The 18732-nt window shown below is 40.0% G+C and overlaps 1 protein-coding gene across 7 annotated transcripts in view; it reads left to right on the top strand.

Annotated features, from left to right (window-relative positions):
- LOC122552723 (tetratricopeptide repeat protein 7A-like) overlaps positions 1–18732 on the top strand; it is a 421938-nt gene that overhangs the window by 183763 nt on the left and 219443 nt on the right. For all 7 annotated transcript variants that reach the window (XR_006312460.1, XR_006312459.1, XM_043695624.1 and 4 more), the window contains 2 exons: positions 9338–9410; positions 11537–11697. Coding sequence is in view for 5 of the 7 variants with exons in the window: in XM_043695624.1 (XP_043551559.1) it covers positions 9338–9410; positions 11537–11697 (234 nt within the window). In the remaining 2 variants the exon portion in view is untranslated. The remainder of the gene's footprint in view (positions 1–9337; positions 9411–11536; positions 11698–18732) is intronic.

Genomic DNA, 18732 nt, shown 5'->3' with positions numbered 1-18732 from the left:
GTCTCAGATTGATCTCTTTCCTCACTATCTCCCTGGGTCCCCACCCCTCACCTTACTAGTTTAAATCCTCCCAAGCAGTTCTAGCAAATTTCCCTGCCAGTATATTAGTCCCCTTCCAATTTAGGTGCAATCCGTCCTTCTTGTACAGGTCACTTCTACCCCAGAAGAGATTCTAATGATCCAAAAATGTGAATCCTTCTCCCATACACCAGCCCCTCAGCCATACATTCATCTGCTCTATCCTCCTATTCCTGCCCTCACTAGCTCATACCACTGGGAGTAATCCGGATATTACTACCCTTGAGGACCTCCTTTTTAAATTTCTGCCTAACTCTCTGTAATCTCCCTTCAGAATTTCAACCTTTTCCCTTCCTATGTCATTGGTTCCAATGTGGACAATGACCTCTTGCTGGCCCTTCTCCCCCGTGAGAACATTCTGCACCCGCCCTGAGACATCCTTGATCCTGGCACCAGGGAAACAACACACCATTCTTCTTTTTCGCTGCTGGCCACAGAAATGTCTATCTGTACCTCAGACTACAGAATCCCCTAACACAATTGATCTCTTGGAATCCGACGTACCCCTCATTGCATTAGAGCCAGTCTCAATACCAGCAACTTGGCTGTTCGTGCTACGTTCCCCTGAGAATCCATCACCCCCTACATTTTCCAAAACAGCATACCTGTTTGAAATGGGTACATCCAGAAAAGACACCTGCCCTAGGTGCTTACCTCTCTTACCTTTCCTGGAGTTAACCCATCTATGTGACTGTATCTGAGACTTTCCCCCCTTCCTATAACTGCCATCCATCACATACTGTTGCTGTTGCAAATTCCTCATTGCTTCTATCTGTCTCTCCAACCGATCCACTCGATCTGATAAGATTCGCATCCAACAGCATTTATGGCAGATATAATCCGCAGTAACATTTAAACTCACTTTAAACTCCCACATCTGACAAGAAGTACGTATCACTGTACTAAAGGCCTTTTTTACTCCTTCACAATCTACAGACTCAGAAAATAACACCGTCTTATTCCTCTACAAAACACTGCCCCAGGTTAAATTAATAGTAATGGCTTATATTTTAAGTTTAATCAAGAGACATATCTCCAAAAACACATAGTCAAGAAAGAACCCACTCTACTCACTACTGCAGCCTTTGTATTGGACAGACTTAAAACAACGATTCACTTATCTGATTCTGTGTTGCGAACTTCGTCCAAACAGGTTCCTCCAAGATTAGTTGTGAAATTCACTGTTTGTTAATTTTCCCAGACACACTCCGAAGTCCAATGATACATGAATTCAAAACAGCAAAGGTTCTCTCTCTCTATCTATCTCTCTCTCTCTCTCTCTTCCCTGCACTGTCCTCACCATGTGCTTCCTTTGTCTCTTCTTCTCCCTTTTAAAACTGCTGTTGCTTTGACTTTTTTTTTCCATGAGAAGAGGCAAGCTGGTAATTAATCTGAGGGGGAACTAGACCAAGGAATGAATTTGTTTTCTGAAGGGAGGTGAGGGAAACGGTAAATGAGCTACAAAAACACCAAGATTGTTAATGTAACGAGAGGAAGGAGTGTGGAGAGATGGCAATGCTATTATTGACAAAAGTTGATGCCTACAAATCCGCCACCTTGTAAGGACTGATGTTGAAGAATGACCAAGTCTGGATGTTGTCCAGATCTTGTTCCATTTAAACATGGATTAATTCAGTATCTGGGGAACATAGAACATAGAACATTACAGCGCAGTACAGGCCCTTCGGCCCTCGATGTTGCGCCGACCTGTCATACCAATCTGAAGCCCATCTAACCTACACTATTCCATGTACGTCCATATGCTTATCCAGTGACGACTTAAATGTACTTAAAGTTGGCGAATCTATTACCGTTGTAGGCAAAGCATTCCATACCCTTACTACTCTCTGAGTAAAGAAACTACCTCTGACATCTGTCCTATATCTATCACCCCTCAATTTAAAGCTATGCCCCCTCGTGCTCTCCATCACCATACTTGGAAAAAGGGAGTTGTGAATGGTGCCAAACATAGTGCAAATATCAGTGAACATATCCATTTCTGACCTTATGATGAAGGGAAGGTCATTGAAGTAGCTGAAAATAGTTGGACCTGGGTCATTACTCTGAGGATCTTCTGCAGCGATATCCTAGAGCTGGGATGACTGACCTCCAACAACTACAACCTTCTTCCTTCGTGCTAGATATGACTCCAACCAGCAGAGAATTTTCCCGTGATTCCTATTTTATTAGTGTCAAGGGCTGTCACTCTCATCTCCCCTCTGGTATTCAGCTCTTTTGTCCATATTTGAACCAAGGCTGTAATGAGGTCAGGAGCTGAGTAGCCTTGGCAGAACTCAAACTGGGCATCACTGAGCAGGTTATTGCTGAGCAGGTGCTGCTTAATGGCACTGTTGATGATAACTTATGCCACTTTGATGATTGAAAGTGGACTGATGGGGCAGTAATTGGCTGGGTTGGATTTGTCCTGCGTTTCGTGCACAGGATATCCCTGAGCAATTTTCTACATTGTTGGCCAGTTGCCAGTGTTCTAACTATACCAGAATAGCTTGACCAGGGAGAATGTGCAACTATCAATGAACATCAATGTTTGGTACCATTTGTAACTCCTCAGATACTAAAGTAGTCCATATTCAAGTGCAACAAGATCTGAAGCATCAGACTTCAGTACTATTGTTAGAATGTTGCTAGAACCTGTACCGTTTGCAGTACTTAGTATCTCTGCTGCTGAATGAGGAGATTTCCAGACTTCAGTAATAGGTCTACTGACCAACATTCCATTGAACCTGATTGGTAGGTTGTTTAATGGGAATAGAAAATTATGAAGGAACATCAGATAAGTACGTGTGCAAGACTTTGGCAAATGGAGTTTAGATTGGAAGAGTGCAATAAATGAATGTGCATGTGTAGGTAGTCAAAAACCACTAAAACTCGGTATAAAGAGTAATCATTATTGCTAATGAAATGCTACTTTTGTCTAGGTGTGCTGGAAGTAAAAACAATTGCAGAAGTAATGGTTCAGAAGCTTTCCATCTAATAAGAGAGTGACACTGTTCAAATATGTCCTCTATTTTTATAGCATGGCTTATTGCATATTTCTATCTCTCATCATAATCAAGCATGTAAGCTATCACTGTCATAGAGTCATAGAGATGTACAGTGTGGAAATAGACCCTTCAGTCCAACATGCCGAACAGATATTCCAACCTAATCTAGTCCCATTTGCCAGCACTTGGCCCATTTCCCTCTAAACCCTTCCTATTCATATACCCATCCAGATGCCTTTTAAATGTTGCAATTGTACCAGCCCCCTACACTTCCTCTGGCAGCTCATTCCATACATGCATCACCGTCTGCATGAAAAAGTTGCCCCTCAAGTCCCTTTTGTATCTTCCCCTCTCACCCTAAACCTATGCCCTCTAGTTCTGGACTCCTGAAGGAGATCAGTATTCCCATTGTAGCGTTGCAACTTGTTTCCTGGGCTCCTTGTATTCAGTTGCAAGACACACTCAAGGGCACCACAGAACAGTTTACTGCAGATTGTTTTTAATTTAAGATTACCCTTCTGAATTTAATTAGATGGTTGATCAAAAATAGACTTGTAATCTCTGTCACATTGTTCTACTATTCCTAATACAACTTTTAGCTTGCCAATGCCTTTGTACACCTCTTGTTTCACTTAGGAATTACTCAACACACATGACTGTTGCTTTCCAGCTTCTCAAAATGAAGCCTTGACTTCTTTGATATCCCACTTCTGATACCTCAGTTGAATTGGGTGCATTTGTTATTGCAGTTACCTAATGCAGGCAGTCAACAATTTGTAGTAATTTTCCAATAGTTTAATAAACTGTAGTTTATGTATGGTTTGTTAATTAATTTAGCAAAGAAAGGAAATACTCACGCCATTCTCTAAAATGAAGGTGTCGAGGCAGTGCATTACCGTGCCCCAAATGTCTTGCAATCTTTCTTTTATGGTCTTTGGTAGCTGCAGTCTTTGTTCTTTCCTCGGATGCACGTAGGGGAACTGCTGGTCTTACCTCAAGAAGATGGTTGCTCATCCCCTGGAACTTTTTCTGACTGTCCCTCCCTACCTATCCTTGTTGATTTACCTTGTAACGGTGCTGAGCCATTTAAGCTATGTCAACCACCTGTCTAAACCCTCTTAGCAAATGACCATGGACTGCTACTCACAATGCCAGAATGACCGTTGTCTCTTGCCCACCTCCATTTGAAGGTTAGTTTTGATTACTTTTAACTACAATGTCTTATTTTTCAAAATGTCACATTCATAATAGGGTAGCACTGTGCCTGATAAATCTTTGATTTGAGCCCTAAACTTATACCTTTTCCTCTGTTTTCACATACGAAAGATTAGTTTATATTTGCAGTAGGCTGTAACACTGTTAGTGGTAATACTGCAACATTCAGGCTACACAAAAAATACTAAATATGAGACACAGAAAGAATTTCAGTTTTAAAGAGGACTCCAATTTCCAACACAAAACATGGTCTTGAAAATGGTGTTATGTTGCTGCCTGGATGCACTTTCTCACGCAAATGGTAATAGAGATAAGGGATTTACTCCCTAAAAGGCTATTGATAGTGGAAAGATTGAAATTTTCAAGACACAGATGGACAGATTTTTAGGGTTTAGATCAGAGTGGTGCTGGAAAAGCACAGCAGGTCAGGCAGCGTCCGAGGAGCAGGAAAATCGACGTTTCGAGCAAAAGCCCTTCATCAGGAATAGAGGCAAGGAGTCTCCAGAGTGGAGAGATAAATGGGGGGCAGGTGGGGCTGGGGAGAAGGTAGCAAAGAGTACAATCCCTGATGAAGGGCTTTTGCTCGAAACGTCGATTTTCCTGCTCCTCGGATGCTGCCTGACCTGCTGTGCTTTTCCAGCACCACTCTGATCTAAACTCTGGTTTCCAGCATCTGCAGTCCTCACTTTTGCCAGTGGACAGATTTTTATTTAGTTTAGGTTTCACGCGTATATAGTCTTGATATAATTGATGAAACAAGCTCAAAGGCGTGTATAGCATACCCCTGTTCCTCTAATTTTATTAATAGCAATGTACCCTGGAAAACTATGAACCTGTCTGTATGGTTCAGATATCAGGTTACCAATCTTGCCACAGAGGGTTGACTTGGTTCCAACCTCCATTACCAAGTATGTTAATTTGGACTTACCCAAGCAGCCTTGACAACTTGCATTGACATAACTTATTTAGATAGTAAAATGTACTTCATTGGAGCATTTTCAAACAAAATTTGACACTAAGCCATATAAAGGCCATAAAGATTTAATTTGTAAAAATAGGTTTTAAGAAGCTTCTTAATGTAAGAGAGAGAGAGAAATAAAGAAGTGGAGAGATTTTGCAGGAGGAGGATTCCAGAGCTTTGAGGTGACTCAGCTGAAAAGTTCTGATAGTGGCATAATTAAAGTAGGGGATGCATAAGAGGACAGAATTGGTGGAGCACAGTGATCCAAGAGCATAGTCATGTAGAGAAGGTTCTAGAAATGGGAAAGGGCAAACCCCATGGTCATTTGAAAATGAGGATAGGAATTTTAGGACTAAGGCATTGACTGAGTAGGAAGCAGTGTAAGTCAACATGTAGAGTGGAGTGTGTTGCATGTTAGGATATAGGACTAAGTATTTTTGATGACTTCAAGTTTATGGAGGGTGGAAGTGGAAGTGCTGCTGTGCATTGGAATAGAGAAGATTGGAAGGCATAGTAACAAAGGCATAGATGAGGGTTTCACCAACAGATGAGCTGAAGCAGGGATGGAGTGACCATTAGGTGAAGTGTGGCCAAACATGCAAAGATGAGAATCCGATAAAATAAATTGACTGCTGTATTGAGCCGTGAGCCTTAAATTACTAGTATGGTTACTGATGCTGATATCTTCAGTTTAAGTGTGACATATAATTTTGAAACCAAGTTCATTGATATGGCATTTGAGATTCTTTGGGTTGGATTCAGTTCAGCTTGTCACAACAGGAAACAATAGCATGACTGACTTAATTATGGGAGACCAATTATATGAAAGGCCCTACCTCAGTCTTCAGGGTGTGGCAAAGCTTTCTGATTAAGTGAGTGGGCAGAAAGGGAGAGGGTGGTACGTGTATGGAATGAGCTGCCAGAGGAAGTGGTGGAGGCGAGTACAATTGCAAAATTTAAAAGACATCTCTATGGGTATTTGAATAGGAAGGGGTTGGAGGGCTATGGGGCGGGTGCTAGCAGGTGGGACTAGATTGGTTTGGGATATCTGATCAGCATGGATAAGTTGGACCAAAGGGTCTGTTTCCAGGCTGTACATCTCTGTGACTCTATGGCTGTACTGAGTGCCACCATCTGTATCTCAATTAGTCTTGTGATGAACAGTTTGATACTCATTATCATTGAGCCTCCTGTTTTTAGTGGTGGCTTAGAGGTTAATGTGGGTAAGCCTGGCATTCCCCCTCCCCTCAGAAGGTCATCCAGCAAACCCTGCTCAATTTGTCAGGAACTCCTTGGGGAAGGTGCCTTGTAATCAGATGCGTTACACTTGAATGAGCGATTTGACATTGGGCAGGATGGGAAGCTGCCGAAAGCCATTTCTCTGCTGTTATTTCTGAAACCCTTCTCTCTCAATTCCCATCCCACTCATTCATGTTTTATCTGGGATCCTATGAGGTTCCTGGACTTCTACTGCGTGCATTGTCACCATCGCACACTGTTCCTACTAATGCTGACTTCAATGAAGAGCTGCCAATTTCTGATTGACTGGCAGTTATTGATGTGTGGGATTTCTGCTTCTGGGAGTCTCAGTCCTGGGGAAGGACTGACATGGTCATTTCAGTGCTTGAAGGACGTCTTGATTTCGTCAGGCTACCACATGACAGGAGTTCACTGCTGTTTCTCTGAACGGTAATGAGACCCCCTTTGGACTGATAATTACCAGCGTAAAGTATAAATTTATATCATTTAAATCTGGATTGTACTTTACCTCTTTCAATCCTTCATTCTCTCCTTTTGTCATGTCGTTCCTTCATCTGCTCTCATTTCCTATATCATCTATGTTCTCCTCAATAAATACTTACCATTTATTCCTTCTTCATGCACTTGTCCTTCCTCTTTCCATTATTCTTCACTTCCTCTAATTCCTACTACCTTCTCCTTCTTTCATTCTCTCTGTATCTGACTCCTTCTGTCCCTCTTTAATGATCTCCTTTTCGCTGTTTGACTTTCTCCAGTTTTCTGTCATTGATAATCCAAGCTAATTGTTTCTATTAAGTTTTGTAGATGAGCTGACTCTATTTCAATAGCTTTGGAATGTGTAAGGCACCATTGTGTAGAAATTGCTGGAGAAATTGGAGTTAAAGTTATGAGACCTCCTTGTTTGCTTCAGATCTCCAGCATCCACAGTTCTTTGTCATATTTGAATGATCAACTTATTTGGATTAAACAGATACTCTGCTTCCTTTTTCTAAAAAAAAAACTTCAGGATTTCTTTTGGACATTCAGAGTGGATTATAAGGTCTAGATTATAAAAGTAAAGAAGGGTAATTACAGTTATGCAAGGTGTTGGTGAGACGACACTAGGAAAATTGTGTCCACTCCACCAACTTGTCTATGTCCTTCTGGAGTTTTACACTGTCCTCCTCACAGTTTATATTTCTTACAAGTTTTGTGTAAACTTTGAAATTGCCCTCTGCATATCAAAATCTAGATCATTAATATATATCAGGAAAGGCAAGTGTCCTAATACTGATTCTGGGTGCTCCACTACAATCTTCCTCCAGCCCAAAAAATATCCATTGGCCGTTATTCTCTTTTCCTATCACTCAGCCAATTTTGTACCAATGTTGCTACTGACCCTTTTATTCCATCACCCAGAACATTCCTAATAAGTCTGTTGTGTAGCATTGTATCAAGCATCTTCTGAAAGTTCACATGCACCACATCAAAAGCATTAGCCTGACTGAGCCTTTCTGTTACCTCCAGCAAGTTAGTTTATCAGGACATCCCCCTTTAGAAATCCATGCTGATTTTTCCTATCTACCCACCTATTTCTATGTTACTGCTAATTCTATCTCAAAATAGTTGTCTCAAGGAACTTCCACACCACTGATGTTAAGTTGACTGGTCTGTAATTGTAGGGCTTAACCTTGTAATGTTTCTTGAACAAGGCTATAATGTTTGTAATTTTCCAGTCTTCTGCCACCACTCTGGGTTTTGGAAAGACTGAAAAATTGTGGCCAGTGCACCAACAATTTCCACTCTCATTTCCTTTAATATCCTTGGAGGCATCTAATCTGGTCCCATTGCTTTGTCAACTTTTGAGGTCAACAGTCTATCCATCACTTCTGCCTTATCAATTTTTAAACCTTCTAGTGCTTGAGTTCCCTCCTCTATCACCATGCCCTGCGTAACATCTGTTTCTTTGTCAAAGACCATTGCAAAGTATTTATTTAACATCTCAGAATGCCTCCTGCCTCTTGGTATAAGTCCCCTTTTTGGTCCTTAATTGGCCCTATTCTTCCTGATATCACCCTTTTACTGTTTATATGGTCATAGAAGACTTCAGGACATCTTCATATCTTGGCTGCCAGCCCTTACCACATAGTTCCTCTTTGCTTCTCTTATTTGCTTTTTCACTTCCCTCTGAACCTTTAATATTCCTCTTGGTTCATAATTTGATTTTCTACCCAACACCCGTCATAAGCATCTTAATTTCTTTAAGGTCACTGGAGGTGTTCCCTTTTATATTGAACGAAAAGCTGCAATAGTAGTGTTCCAACAGAGAGCAGGAAAGTTTTTTAAAAATCTGACTTGTGGCTTTTAAAAACAAGAGTACAAAAATGAAGACCCTTTAATAGATTCTGTAATTTTAGGTAAACTTTTTGCTTTCAGTATTTCATATAGCATCTTAGGGGGAATGGATAATAAATTCTTTATTATACTGTTTACAGTTTGTTAACATGTACTAATATCTTCTGATATGTTTTGCAAATAGGAATGAGCCAGACAGACAGTTGATTGATTCAAGATTGACAGTATATTTTATGGAATAAAATATGTGTATTTCATGTATATGGAATACTACATTAAGTATAAGATATCAGTAGTCACACTCTTTGATAACAAAAGCAAAATACTTGATATTTTATAGTGAAAATATCAAGAAACTACATGTAAATGAATTAAATCATCTGTAGAATGCTGTTATGAATTGAATATACTCTTACTCTTGTCATGTTTTTCATTTAGCATCATAACTTATTAGGGTTTCCTTCATTGTGTTTTCTCATGATAGAGCTCACAGTTTGGATAGTGAAGATCATCGAATTGCTCTATACCTTTCCTTGCAGTTGGCGTTCAACAGACAGGTAGGTGTCATTGGCATATTATTCCTGTGAACACAATTTCTCTGTTATTAAGCTTTAATTTTAGGTCAATTGATATTGACAGTTAAAACACTTGGAAAGCTAAGTGTAATGAACAAGTTGCAGTCATAAAGATTTATCTGAACCTTCTAAATAGAAGATTGTTTCACACGTAAATAAAGCTTTCAAGGCAAGCTTGTTCATTCATATTCAATTTGCAGTTTTGTAAGAGTTTTAAACCATGATTTTTTTTTGGAGTTCAAAAGATTTTATCTTCAGGATAACTGAAATGGGAGGGGTAATGCTGGTGAGAGGAATTTTTTTTTAAAAAACCTCAAGTTTCTTGTTTTAAAATACAAATCAGTTAATTAAACTAATCCACTGATAGTGGCATGAGAAAACTTTATCATTCAAAGTACAAAACAGTTTGGATTTACACAAATCAGAAGCAGTATCATTATGGAGCTGGAAAAAAAAAGTACCTGACAAAAATGTTATAAAATGAACTTGGTTTGAGCTGCTTGTTTTGAGGTGTGGTGAATATAAGGTTAGGTTAGGCAAGGTTGAAAGTAGAGATCCATAATGCTATTTGGATGACAACCTGCAAAGTTTTTGAACGCTGCTAAAAGCTCTGAAACAAAGTAATATGTTTTGAAGAAGCTGTCCATCATCCCCAAGAAAACAATAATGCAGCAACATAGCATTCCTCACCAATTTGTAATTGGAAAAGAAGACCATATTTCAAGCCGTTAGTTACTGTCGATTCAAAAAGGTCACAAGGGGCTTACACAGGCAGTAAATTTCTAGCAATCGTCTGGGTAATTGGCAGCTTCTTTACTAGCTTACAAACTTGGTCATTTTTCCTCACTTAAGAGCCTATGTCCAAGACAAAGTAGCAGATTGGATGCATAATTGGCTGAGAGGCAGGAAACAAAAGGTGATGGTAGAGGGATGCTTGAGTGATTTAAAATCTGTTTATAATTCCACAAGCTATTCCACAAGGTGCAGAACCCATTGCTATTTGTGATGTATGTTAATGATTAGTACTTATATATAGGGGCTATGATCAATACCTTTGCAGATGACAAGAAAATTGGCAGGGTTGTAAATACTGAGGAAGATGACCATAAACTGCAGGAGGTTTTAAAGAGACTCATCAGGTCAGCAGATCAGTAGCAAATGGAGTCCTTGAATGCAAGGTTGGCTTCCATGATAGTTTGGACTGTGCACACAACTTTCTGTTGTTTCTTCCGGTCCTGGGCGGCGCAGTTACTGTACCAGGCCGTTGTGCACCCAGACAGTATGCTTTTGATGATGCACCTATAAAAGTTGGTGAGGGTCTTTATGGGCATGCCAAATTTCCTGAGCCGCCTGAGGAAGAAGAGGCGTGTTGTGCTTTATTAAATGTCACATCTATGTGGGAAGTCCAGAACAGGTTGTTAGTTTTTGTCACTGCTAGGAACTTAATGCTCTCCACCCTCTCAAGGTCAGTTCTGTTGATGTAGATGGGGGCATGTTCTCCTTCTTTCCTCTTGAAGCTTGTGCTTGCTTAATGACAATGTTGAACAACTTCATATTTTTGAATTGGTTGTGTTATTAAAAAGAATCTATTGCCTCTTGTAAATTTAACGTAAAAATATCATGTTAATCTATTTATAGTAAAGTTATTTTCATCATCTATTTCCTCCTCCCACTTCCCCCATGCTATACATCAGGTGGCAGCAGAGGTCTTTTTAATCCTCTCCTAATGCCTCTGTAACCAGAGCTTATAATAGTGTTCTCATTATTTTTAATCAACATGTTATGGGAAGTCAAACTTGAAACCAGATCTTCTAGACCAGAGGGAGGGACACTACCATTGTGCTACATGCCCCTAAAGTTGCTCGTTCCTGCCTTTATTCCCCCTTGATTGGCTAAATAATTGCCATATTGAAGAATTAGTCAGAAACCAATGCATTTGTGACACGAGAACAGATGAATACAATTACAAGTTTTTTTTATCTGTAATTGACTAATTGTAAAGCTGGTTTATATAATTCAGAGTTTGACGGTAATAGACTTGGGATTTTCATCTCCTCTGAAAGTGCACTATAGTAAATATTTTTGCTGTGTTTAAATTTCTTTTGCAGATCTCTGAAGCTATTGAACAATTACAAGTGGCACTTAAACTCAGGAATGATGACATGCATTCTCTCCATTTGCTGGCGCTTCTGTTTTCTGCCCAAAAACATTATCAACGTGCTTTAGAGGTCATCAACATGGCAGTCAGTGAATATCCAGAAAACTTCAGGTATTAATTCCGAAGTTTATTTGTATATTAGTTGCTTACATTTGATGAGATGTTCAGATATCTATGATTATTATCTTTCCAAATCTCCATCCCAGTACCTATAGGATCAGTTGTGAGAAAGCGTGATTCATTCAAAAGAGAATTAGATATATTGCTGTAAGATAATATTTGGAAATACAATATATGAATAATTTAAACTATTAGCAAGGTATAATAAACCTACAGAAAATTATCTTGGAACTATCACTGCCAAAAGTCTCCACTGTTGCATATGAATCTGAAAGTGTCAATAAATATTGATTGAGTGGATATGTACCATCCATAGTGGTGATTTCATGGGGACTGGTGGGGAGAGTAATTAAGGACATTGAAGGGTCAGACCTAAGAACAGCTCTGTCTAACAGTCTCTGTAATAATGTATATCATATCCTTGTGATACGTACATAGTTGCAGGGATGCAATAAACTTAATCTTGTTTACTTCAAGTGACTTTTCTAGTTAGACCAGAAATTCTCATTTATGCTAGACCACATGAGTACTGGAAGAATATAGCCTAGAAGATATTGGTGGCACCATACGTAATATGGTATTTAACATTACCATATCCAATATGATGAGCATCTGAGATGATCTGAAGATTTGCTTAGCTTCTTTCTACATGACAATCAGCTGTAGTGATTTCTTTTGCATCTGAAACCGAGCTAGTTACTCATGCAGACTGGAAAGCAGCACTGCAAAGATTATCAGTGGAACTCAAGAGAAAACCTTGTGGAAATATTCAACACTGAAGAATTTTTAAAAGAACAACAGAAAGCATTTCAGACCTACTAAGACGTGTGCTGGAGCAGCAGGAAACTTCAGCTCTCAGGCAGAGGTGCAGGTTGCACGTGAGATAGTAGTCTGTAGCAGCAGTCCTGAGTCTAGAGATCAAACAGTGAGTGAACAGACATCAGGGATTTATGATTCAAAACTAAAATTTCCTTGTAAAAAGGAAACTTTAAACGGCACAGTAAATGAACCAGAAAAGGACAAGAATTTCTTTTTAAAACTGCTCTGATTTGGTATCGCTGTCATAGTGCAAGGATGCCAAAAGGGATAGCGAGCAAAATAAACGTAACAGGGCTGAGACAACAAATTCTGGATCAGAGAGTTGGAGGCATCATAATCAAAAGTAGCTAAGTATTTGATAAGTTAAAGACATGAGTAATTCCAGTCTAACAGGGAAAATATTTCTGGGAGACTTCATTAAGTCTGCAAAAGGCAGGAGTTCCTCAATTAAAATTTAGAAAAGTAGAAATCATCCAGTCAAGCTGTGGAAAGAAAATATGGGAATCATCCATTAAAGCCACCAAATAATGGGAAAACCTTCTAGGACAGCAGCAAAGCATAGAAGAATAGCATAATTGCAAAACAAAAATCTTTAAAGTAGATAAAATATCTATACATGTTAGGAGATGATATCAGAACTAGTCTTGCCCGGAAGATTTCATTTCAGTTATAAGCTAAATAGAATACAAAATTGGACATGCTGGAGAAATCAATTCTTGAGCTTTAACATGGCTTCTAAGCTGGGTACTAGGTGGAAAGTTTGACTAAATATGTTTGGAATATGCAGGTGATCACTGAGGCATCATCAGGCACTTTCAAACCAGCATTGAAAGCCTTTGACAAATATTTCAATTTCCAAACAAATAAGATTCTTGGAAAAGAATTCAGGTGAATCAATAGATGATTTCATTAATGATCTCTACAGACTAATGGAGGGACGCAACTGTGGTGACATAAAGTCAGAATTCGTAAAAGATGGAATTGTTTAAGCATTATTGATGACTTGATGTCAGATTTGTTGAATCCAAAGACGACCTAGCTTTGGAGCAAGCCGTTCAAGTGGTGAGTGAAGTACAGATCCTGAAGCATCACAGATCAGAGGAGAAGTTCACATTTGGTACAAATCATCAGAATGCATTCAATTCTTAAGGTACGGATCCACAAAAGATGCATGGTTTTACCAATACGGTGAGTAAGCGATACACTAAAAGTCTTTACCAACATCTGTGTTGTGATCAGAGCCGAGCTATTAAACCCAACTGTTTTTATTATAAAACAATCAATCACTTTCAGAAAATGTGCTGAAGCAGGACACAGCAACAGAACAACATGAGACCAAACAATTACCCAAGCAATAAAAGTTGAATAATCTCCAGTGGAAGACAGAACCAGAGTTTTCCTAGGGAAAATATGTGACCCTAGCCCAGCATTTTGGCAAGCTGATCATTCCTGGTGAAGGGTGCTGTCAGATGCTGCCTGACCTGCTGTGCTTTTCCAGCACCACACTATCAAAGCTGATATCTTTGTCAATGGTCACCTCCTGAACTTTGGTTAGACACGGGAGCAAGTGTTACATTTTATCAATGAGCGTTGCCTTAGGGAACGCATTCTATCACTGCCAGAACTGAAACTATATGATCTATGTGGCACAACACAGCAACTCTCCAACAGAAAAGACACCAAATACTAGAAAACCAAAATCTATGTGACAGCCACAAATTCTCACTCTTGTGTAGAAAGATGTGCACTGACCCCAATTTCTTCAACCAATTTTCATTCATTTCTTTTCGCTTTCCTTTGTTTTGATTTTCTTCTCTTTTCCTTCACTTACCTCTTGTCCTGAGCTTGGATAGCATCAGTGGCAGTGAGTGAGCCCAGCACAGACCTCAGTGATGGCGAGTGAGCCAAGAGTGGACTTGGATAGGCCCCTGCTTACTTTTCCAGGGCGAGCATGGGACCTGACATCAGAATCATACTATAATGGCTGCATGATGGCAGAGGTGACATCAGCACGTTAGGCTCCGTGGTGAAAAATGGTGGCTGAGGATTGGTGAGTTGGTTGACTGGGTCCGGTGCTGGCAGCAGTGAAGTGGTGGAGGAGGGCTGGTGGCACAGGCATTGTTGATGATGAGCTGGCTCAGGAGTGATGGACCATCCTTAAGCTATATCCTTCCAAGTTTTTGTCTTGATCTTAAATTATTCAAAATGGTGCTGGATCAAGGCAACAGTAGAAAAGCTTTTCATTCCTTTTCTCTGTTCAGTGTTTTTCTTACTGTAAAATACACCTGACAATAAAATCATTCATTCATCTCGTTCAAAAGGCAGAAGTGGTTAAACTAGAAAAGGTCAAGGAGCAGCTGGTAGAAGATTATATGATGCTTTGTAAACTCCTGGCAGAACCTAAACAAGAAACTAAATCCCCTGAGATGAATGGCATAGGGATAGCATTATCTTTGATTTTCTTACCAACTGCACAGGCCCCCAAGACCCTGTGCAGGGTTGAGCAACTTCTGGAACTGGCAGTCAATGCTGTGATCAGTGTGCCAACGCCATGTGCAGAATATTGGAGTGGCTGTGTTTGTGCACAGCCAAACAGCTTAGAGGGAATGTTGCAAAGGCATAAGAAATTTGTTTCCTACCTTCAATGTGATGGAAAGCTGTGAGCATTTCACAGCAATCTTCACCATTGCCATTGACACTGGAGAGAGTTCCGATTAGTTTGCAAGGAAACATAGGGAAATAAATAGAGAATAAACAGTTCTTACTTGAGGTAAATGAAATCTCTTCAACTGAACTTGGTGAAATTGCAACATGATGCAGTGAATAATTAGTTACAACAGGTTTAGGTTTGACCCTAAACGCTGAGTTGACTTGGAACAGACTAGTTAAAGCAGAATATCTGACTTCTTTACCTTCCAATAGCAGCAATGGGGATCACACCAAACATGAGTGAATCTTCAAGTAATAAAATGGAGGAAGTGAGCAACTTAATTTCACCAATGATTCAATTACTGAGCGGAGTGAAAATGTCCGGTCTAATCCACAATTTGAAGAAATAGCTGTGTCTACTTCAGCACAGTTCTGCAGTTGGATTGGAAGCAAACAATCCACTGACGGAAATTGAAAATGTGGTGCAGACATTCCATGGAAGCTACTACTAAGAGACCAGCAGGGGGAGGCACAGTGGTGTTCTTGTTGCACTAATAATTCAGAGATGTACTGGACTGGGAATGTGAGTTCAAATGCACTGGATGGTGGAATTTGAATTCACTAACAATTTGGAATTAAATGTCTAATGATACTATGAAACAATTATCATTAAAACCCATCTGTTCAGTCATGTCCTTTAGGGAAGGAAAACTACTGTCTTTATGTAGTCTAGATAATACATGACTCGAGACCCACAGGATTTAACTTGCATGAGAAAGACCAAAGAAATAGCTCACACACAATCTGAGATTCACTCTGGGGTGCATGGCTATGCAGCTATTTGAAATTGAAATAACTGCACGGAGGCCAGTATCCCATCACAACATCACCCTTTATTTACAAGTGCACAGCACACTGGCTGTTGCCAGCCAGCTCGGAGTCAGTCCTCAACTGAGGAGATTCTCCTGGTTATACCATCTTCCTAATCAACCTGTTCAGAGATGCTATTATACATGTTTGGAGCAGCTGGAACTCTAACCTGGGTCTCTTGGTTCAGGGGTAGAGACATTACTACTGCACCACATGAGGGCCCCCTGTCCTGGTTATACTTATTGCACAAAGGTGCTGGTAACTGTTTGATCTGCTGTTTACAGGCATCAGAGGTTATTGAGTTCAAATTTCACATCACATGATGGGATTAGAACTACATACCCTGAGCACTAGACTGAGGTTCTGGATTACTAGTCCAGGGAAATTAACATTGCACCATCACCTGCCCCCCCCCCCCCCCCGTTCTGGTTATTTTTTTTTTAAACAAATTACAAAAATAGTTTACAACAAACAGTTACATTTACAGCTGCATACAAGAGACAGCAATTTTACAAGGGAGAGGAGCAACAAAGCCAGGCCCCAAATCCTACCATTCAAACAGTTTACAGGGACCTGAGGACAAACATCAAATCCCAGTTTCACATAAAAATATAAAGAGACAACAGCAATGACAGTTGTACATTAGACAGTGTACTGTTACATACAAAAGTGCAGACAATACAGACCCAGCAAGCCCCCCCTGTCCTGGTTATATTTTATTAAACAAATTACAAAACAGTTTACAAAAAACATTGACAGCTGTACACAAAAGACAGCAGTTTTACAAGGGAGAGGAGCAGCAAAGCCAGGCCCCAAACCCTACCGTTCAAACAGTTTACAGGGACATGAGGACAAACCACAAATCCCAGTTTCACAAAAAGATATAAAGAGACAACAGCAGTGACAGTTGTACATTAGACAAGTACTGTTACATACAAAAGTGCAGACAATACAGACCCAGCAAGCCCCCCCTGTCCTGGTTATATTGCTCAGGCAAGACTTTCCTGATTGGTCCAGGTTAACAACCCCAATCAAGAATCTCATAGTCAAAGAGATCCACCTGGTTCTGATCACTACAGGAATATTTTACACATTACTGTAAATGGGTGCATACAACAACAAGCTCATCTTGGGGAGGGTCAGGGCTGAGCATCCTTAACTACAAAAACTCAAGCAGCTGAAGTGAGAGCTGGAAAAATGCAGCTAAGACTGGAAGAGCTTTGAGAATAGGAGAGAGAAAATTTGATTGAATGAGAAACAAGAACGCAAATAATTGTATGTGAATATGGTTGGATAAGCAGGAAGGTCAAATCAGAGCAGTGGTGTCCTGAAGAGAAAAACGTTGGAAAATGAAAGGCCACACAAACTTGATTGAGAGAAGGTGAGCCTGTTTCAGATTCACAGGTGAAAGGTTTATGGGGATGGGGTGGAGGTTTGTGGATAGGACTCATACAAAAATATTCCGTCTGGCTCACAGCCCTGCATTCCGACAGGGATTCAGGCGTGTTCAACATTCAGCAGCTCTCAACGGTTCAAAACTCATCGAGCCAGAAGGACCAGAAAGGCTCTCAGTGATGAAAGGAAACGGAACCAATGACATGATTCAACATGAGTCAGAATCAAATTAAAAATACAATCTTGGATGAAGTTTGCTCAATTGATCTTTCTCTCAATGAGTAGTTTATATTTTTAGATAGACATATTTAGGATGGCATTTTGTTTATTGATCATGTATGGTCACTGAAGACTTGTCTTTAACAATGGTCAAGTCGTCTATAGCAGTTTGGATGTTAGGTTAATTGAAGTTGTCTAGGTAAGTGGATAAGAGATCATTCAATTGTGAGAATTATTTCACTGTCACATCCTGAATTGATTTTGAACATTCTGTGTGATCTCAGCCCACATTGTTGCATCGCTCTGCTCCTTTTGCATTTCATCTATTCTCTTGAAGGTGACAGTAGTTGTGTCTACTCATGTTGGGACAGACAAACTAACAGTCCAAAGGTCTGGTAAAATCGAAAGGAGATGAGAAGAGGTAGAATTAGTTGCATGCAGGAAGAAAGTGAATTCAGGAAGCAAAATGTGAAGAAATGGAGTTTGTCTGATGAGGGATTGAGTGGGCAAGTGTAGTCACTGATGGTAGAGTCAGAGAATGGACAGATGGGTGAGGAGGGAGTGGGAGAATGGAGTGAGAGAGTGGGCTGAGTGAGGGGGAAGGGTAGAGTGGGTCTTTTGGGAAGAAAGCATATTCCCACTCTGATATTTGGAGGCTCAGTGTTATTTTTGTTTCTGCTGTTGGTATGTTCGATATTTGTGCATGTAACAAAATTCATTCTGCAAATGGATGGGAAAACGTTTTTTACCATTCAGCCATAATTGTTGGTCTGTCATTTCCTACAGTGGTATGCAAGATGTTTTGTTATATGCAATGCTTACAGGGTGTGCAGTTCTCCACAAGACATTCAGGGCTTGTTGTTTCATATAATGCCACCTACAATATATGTCAGTTGTGCTGTTCACGTTGTGATAATGCAGCGTATTGTTTTGTACACTAGTATAGGTTTGCAGTTACTTGCACAATAAACAGTTGCTGGTTCTTCAGTGTCTCATGGGAGCCTGCCATTCCCAAAGAGGCTGTGTGTCTATTTCAACTTATCCAGGGGTAGCATGGCGGCTCAGGGTTTAGCA

The sequence above is a fragment of the Chiloscyllium plagiosum genome, chromosome 9, assembly GCF_004010195.1.
Source record: "Chiloscyllium plagiosum isolate BGI_BamShark_2017 chromosome 9, ASM401019v2, whole genome shotgun sequence".
NCBI lineage: Eukaryota > Metazoa > Chordata > Chondrichthyes > Orectolobiformes > Hemiscylliidae > Chiloscyllium > Chiloscyllium plagiosum.
Note: the sequence above shows the minus strand (reverse complement) of the source record. Positions and strands in the feature narration are given on the sequence as shown.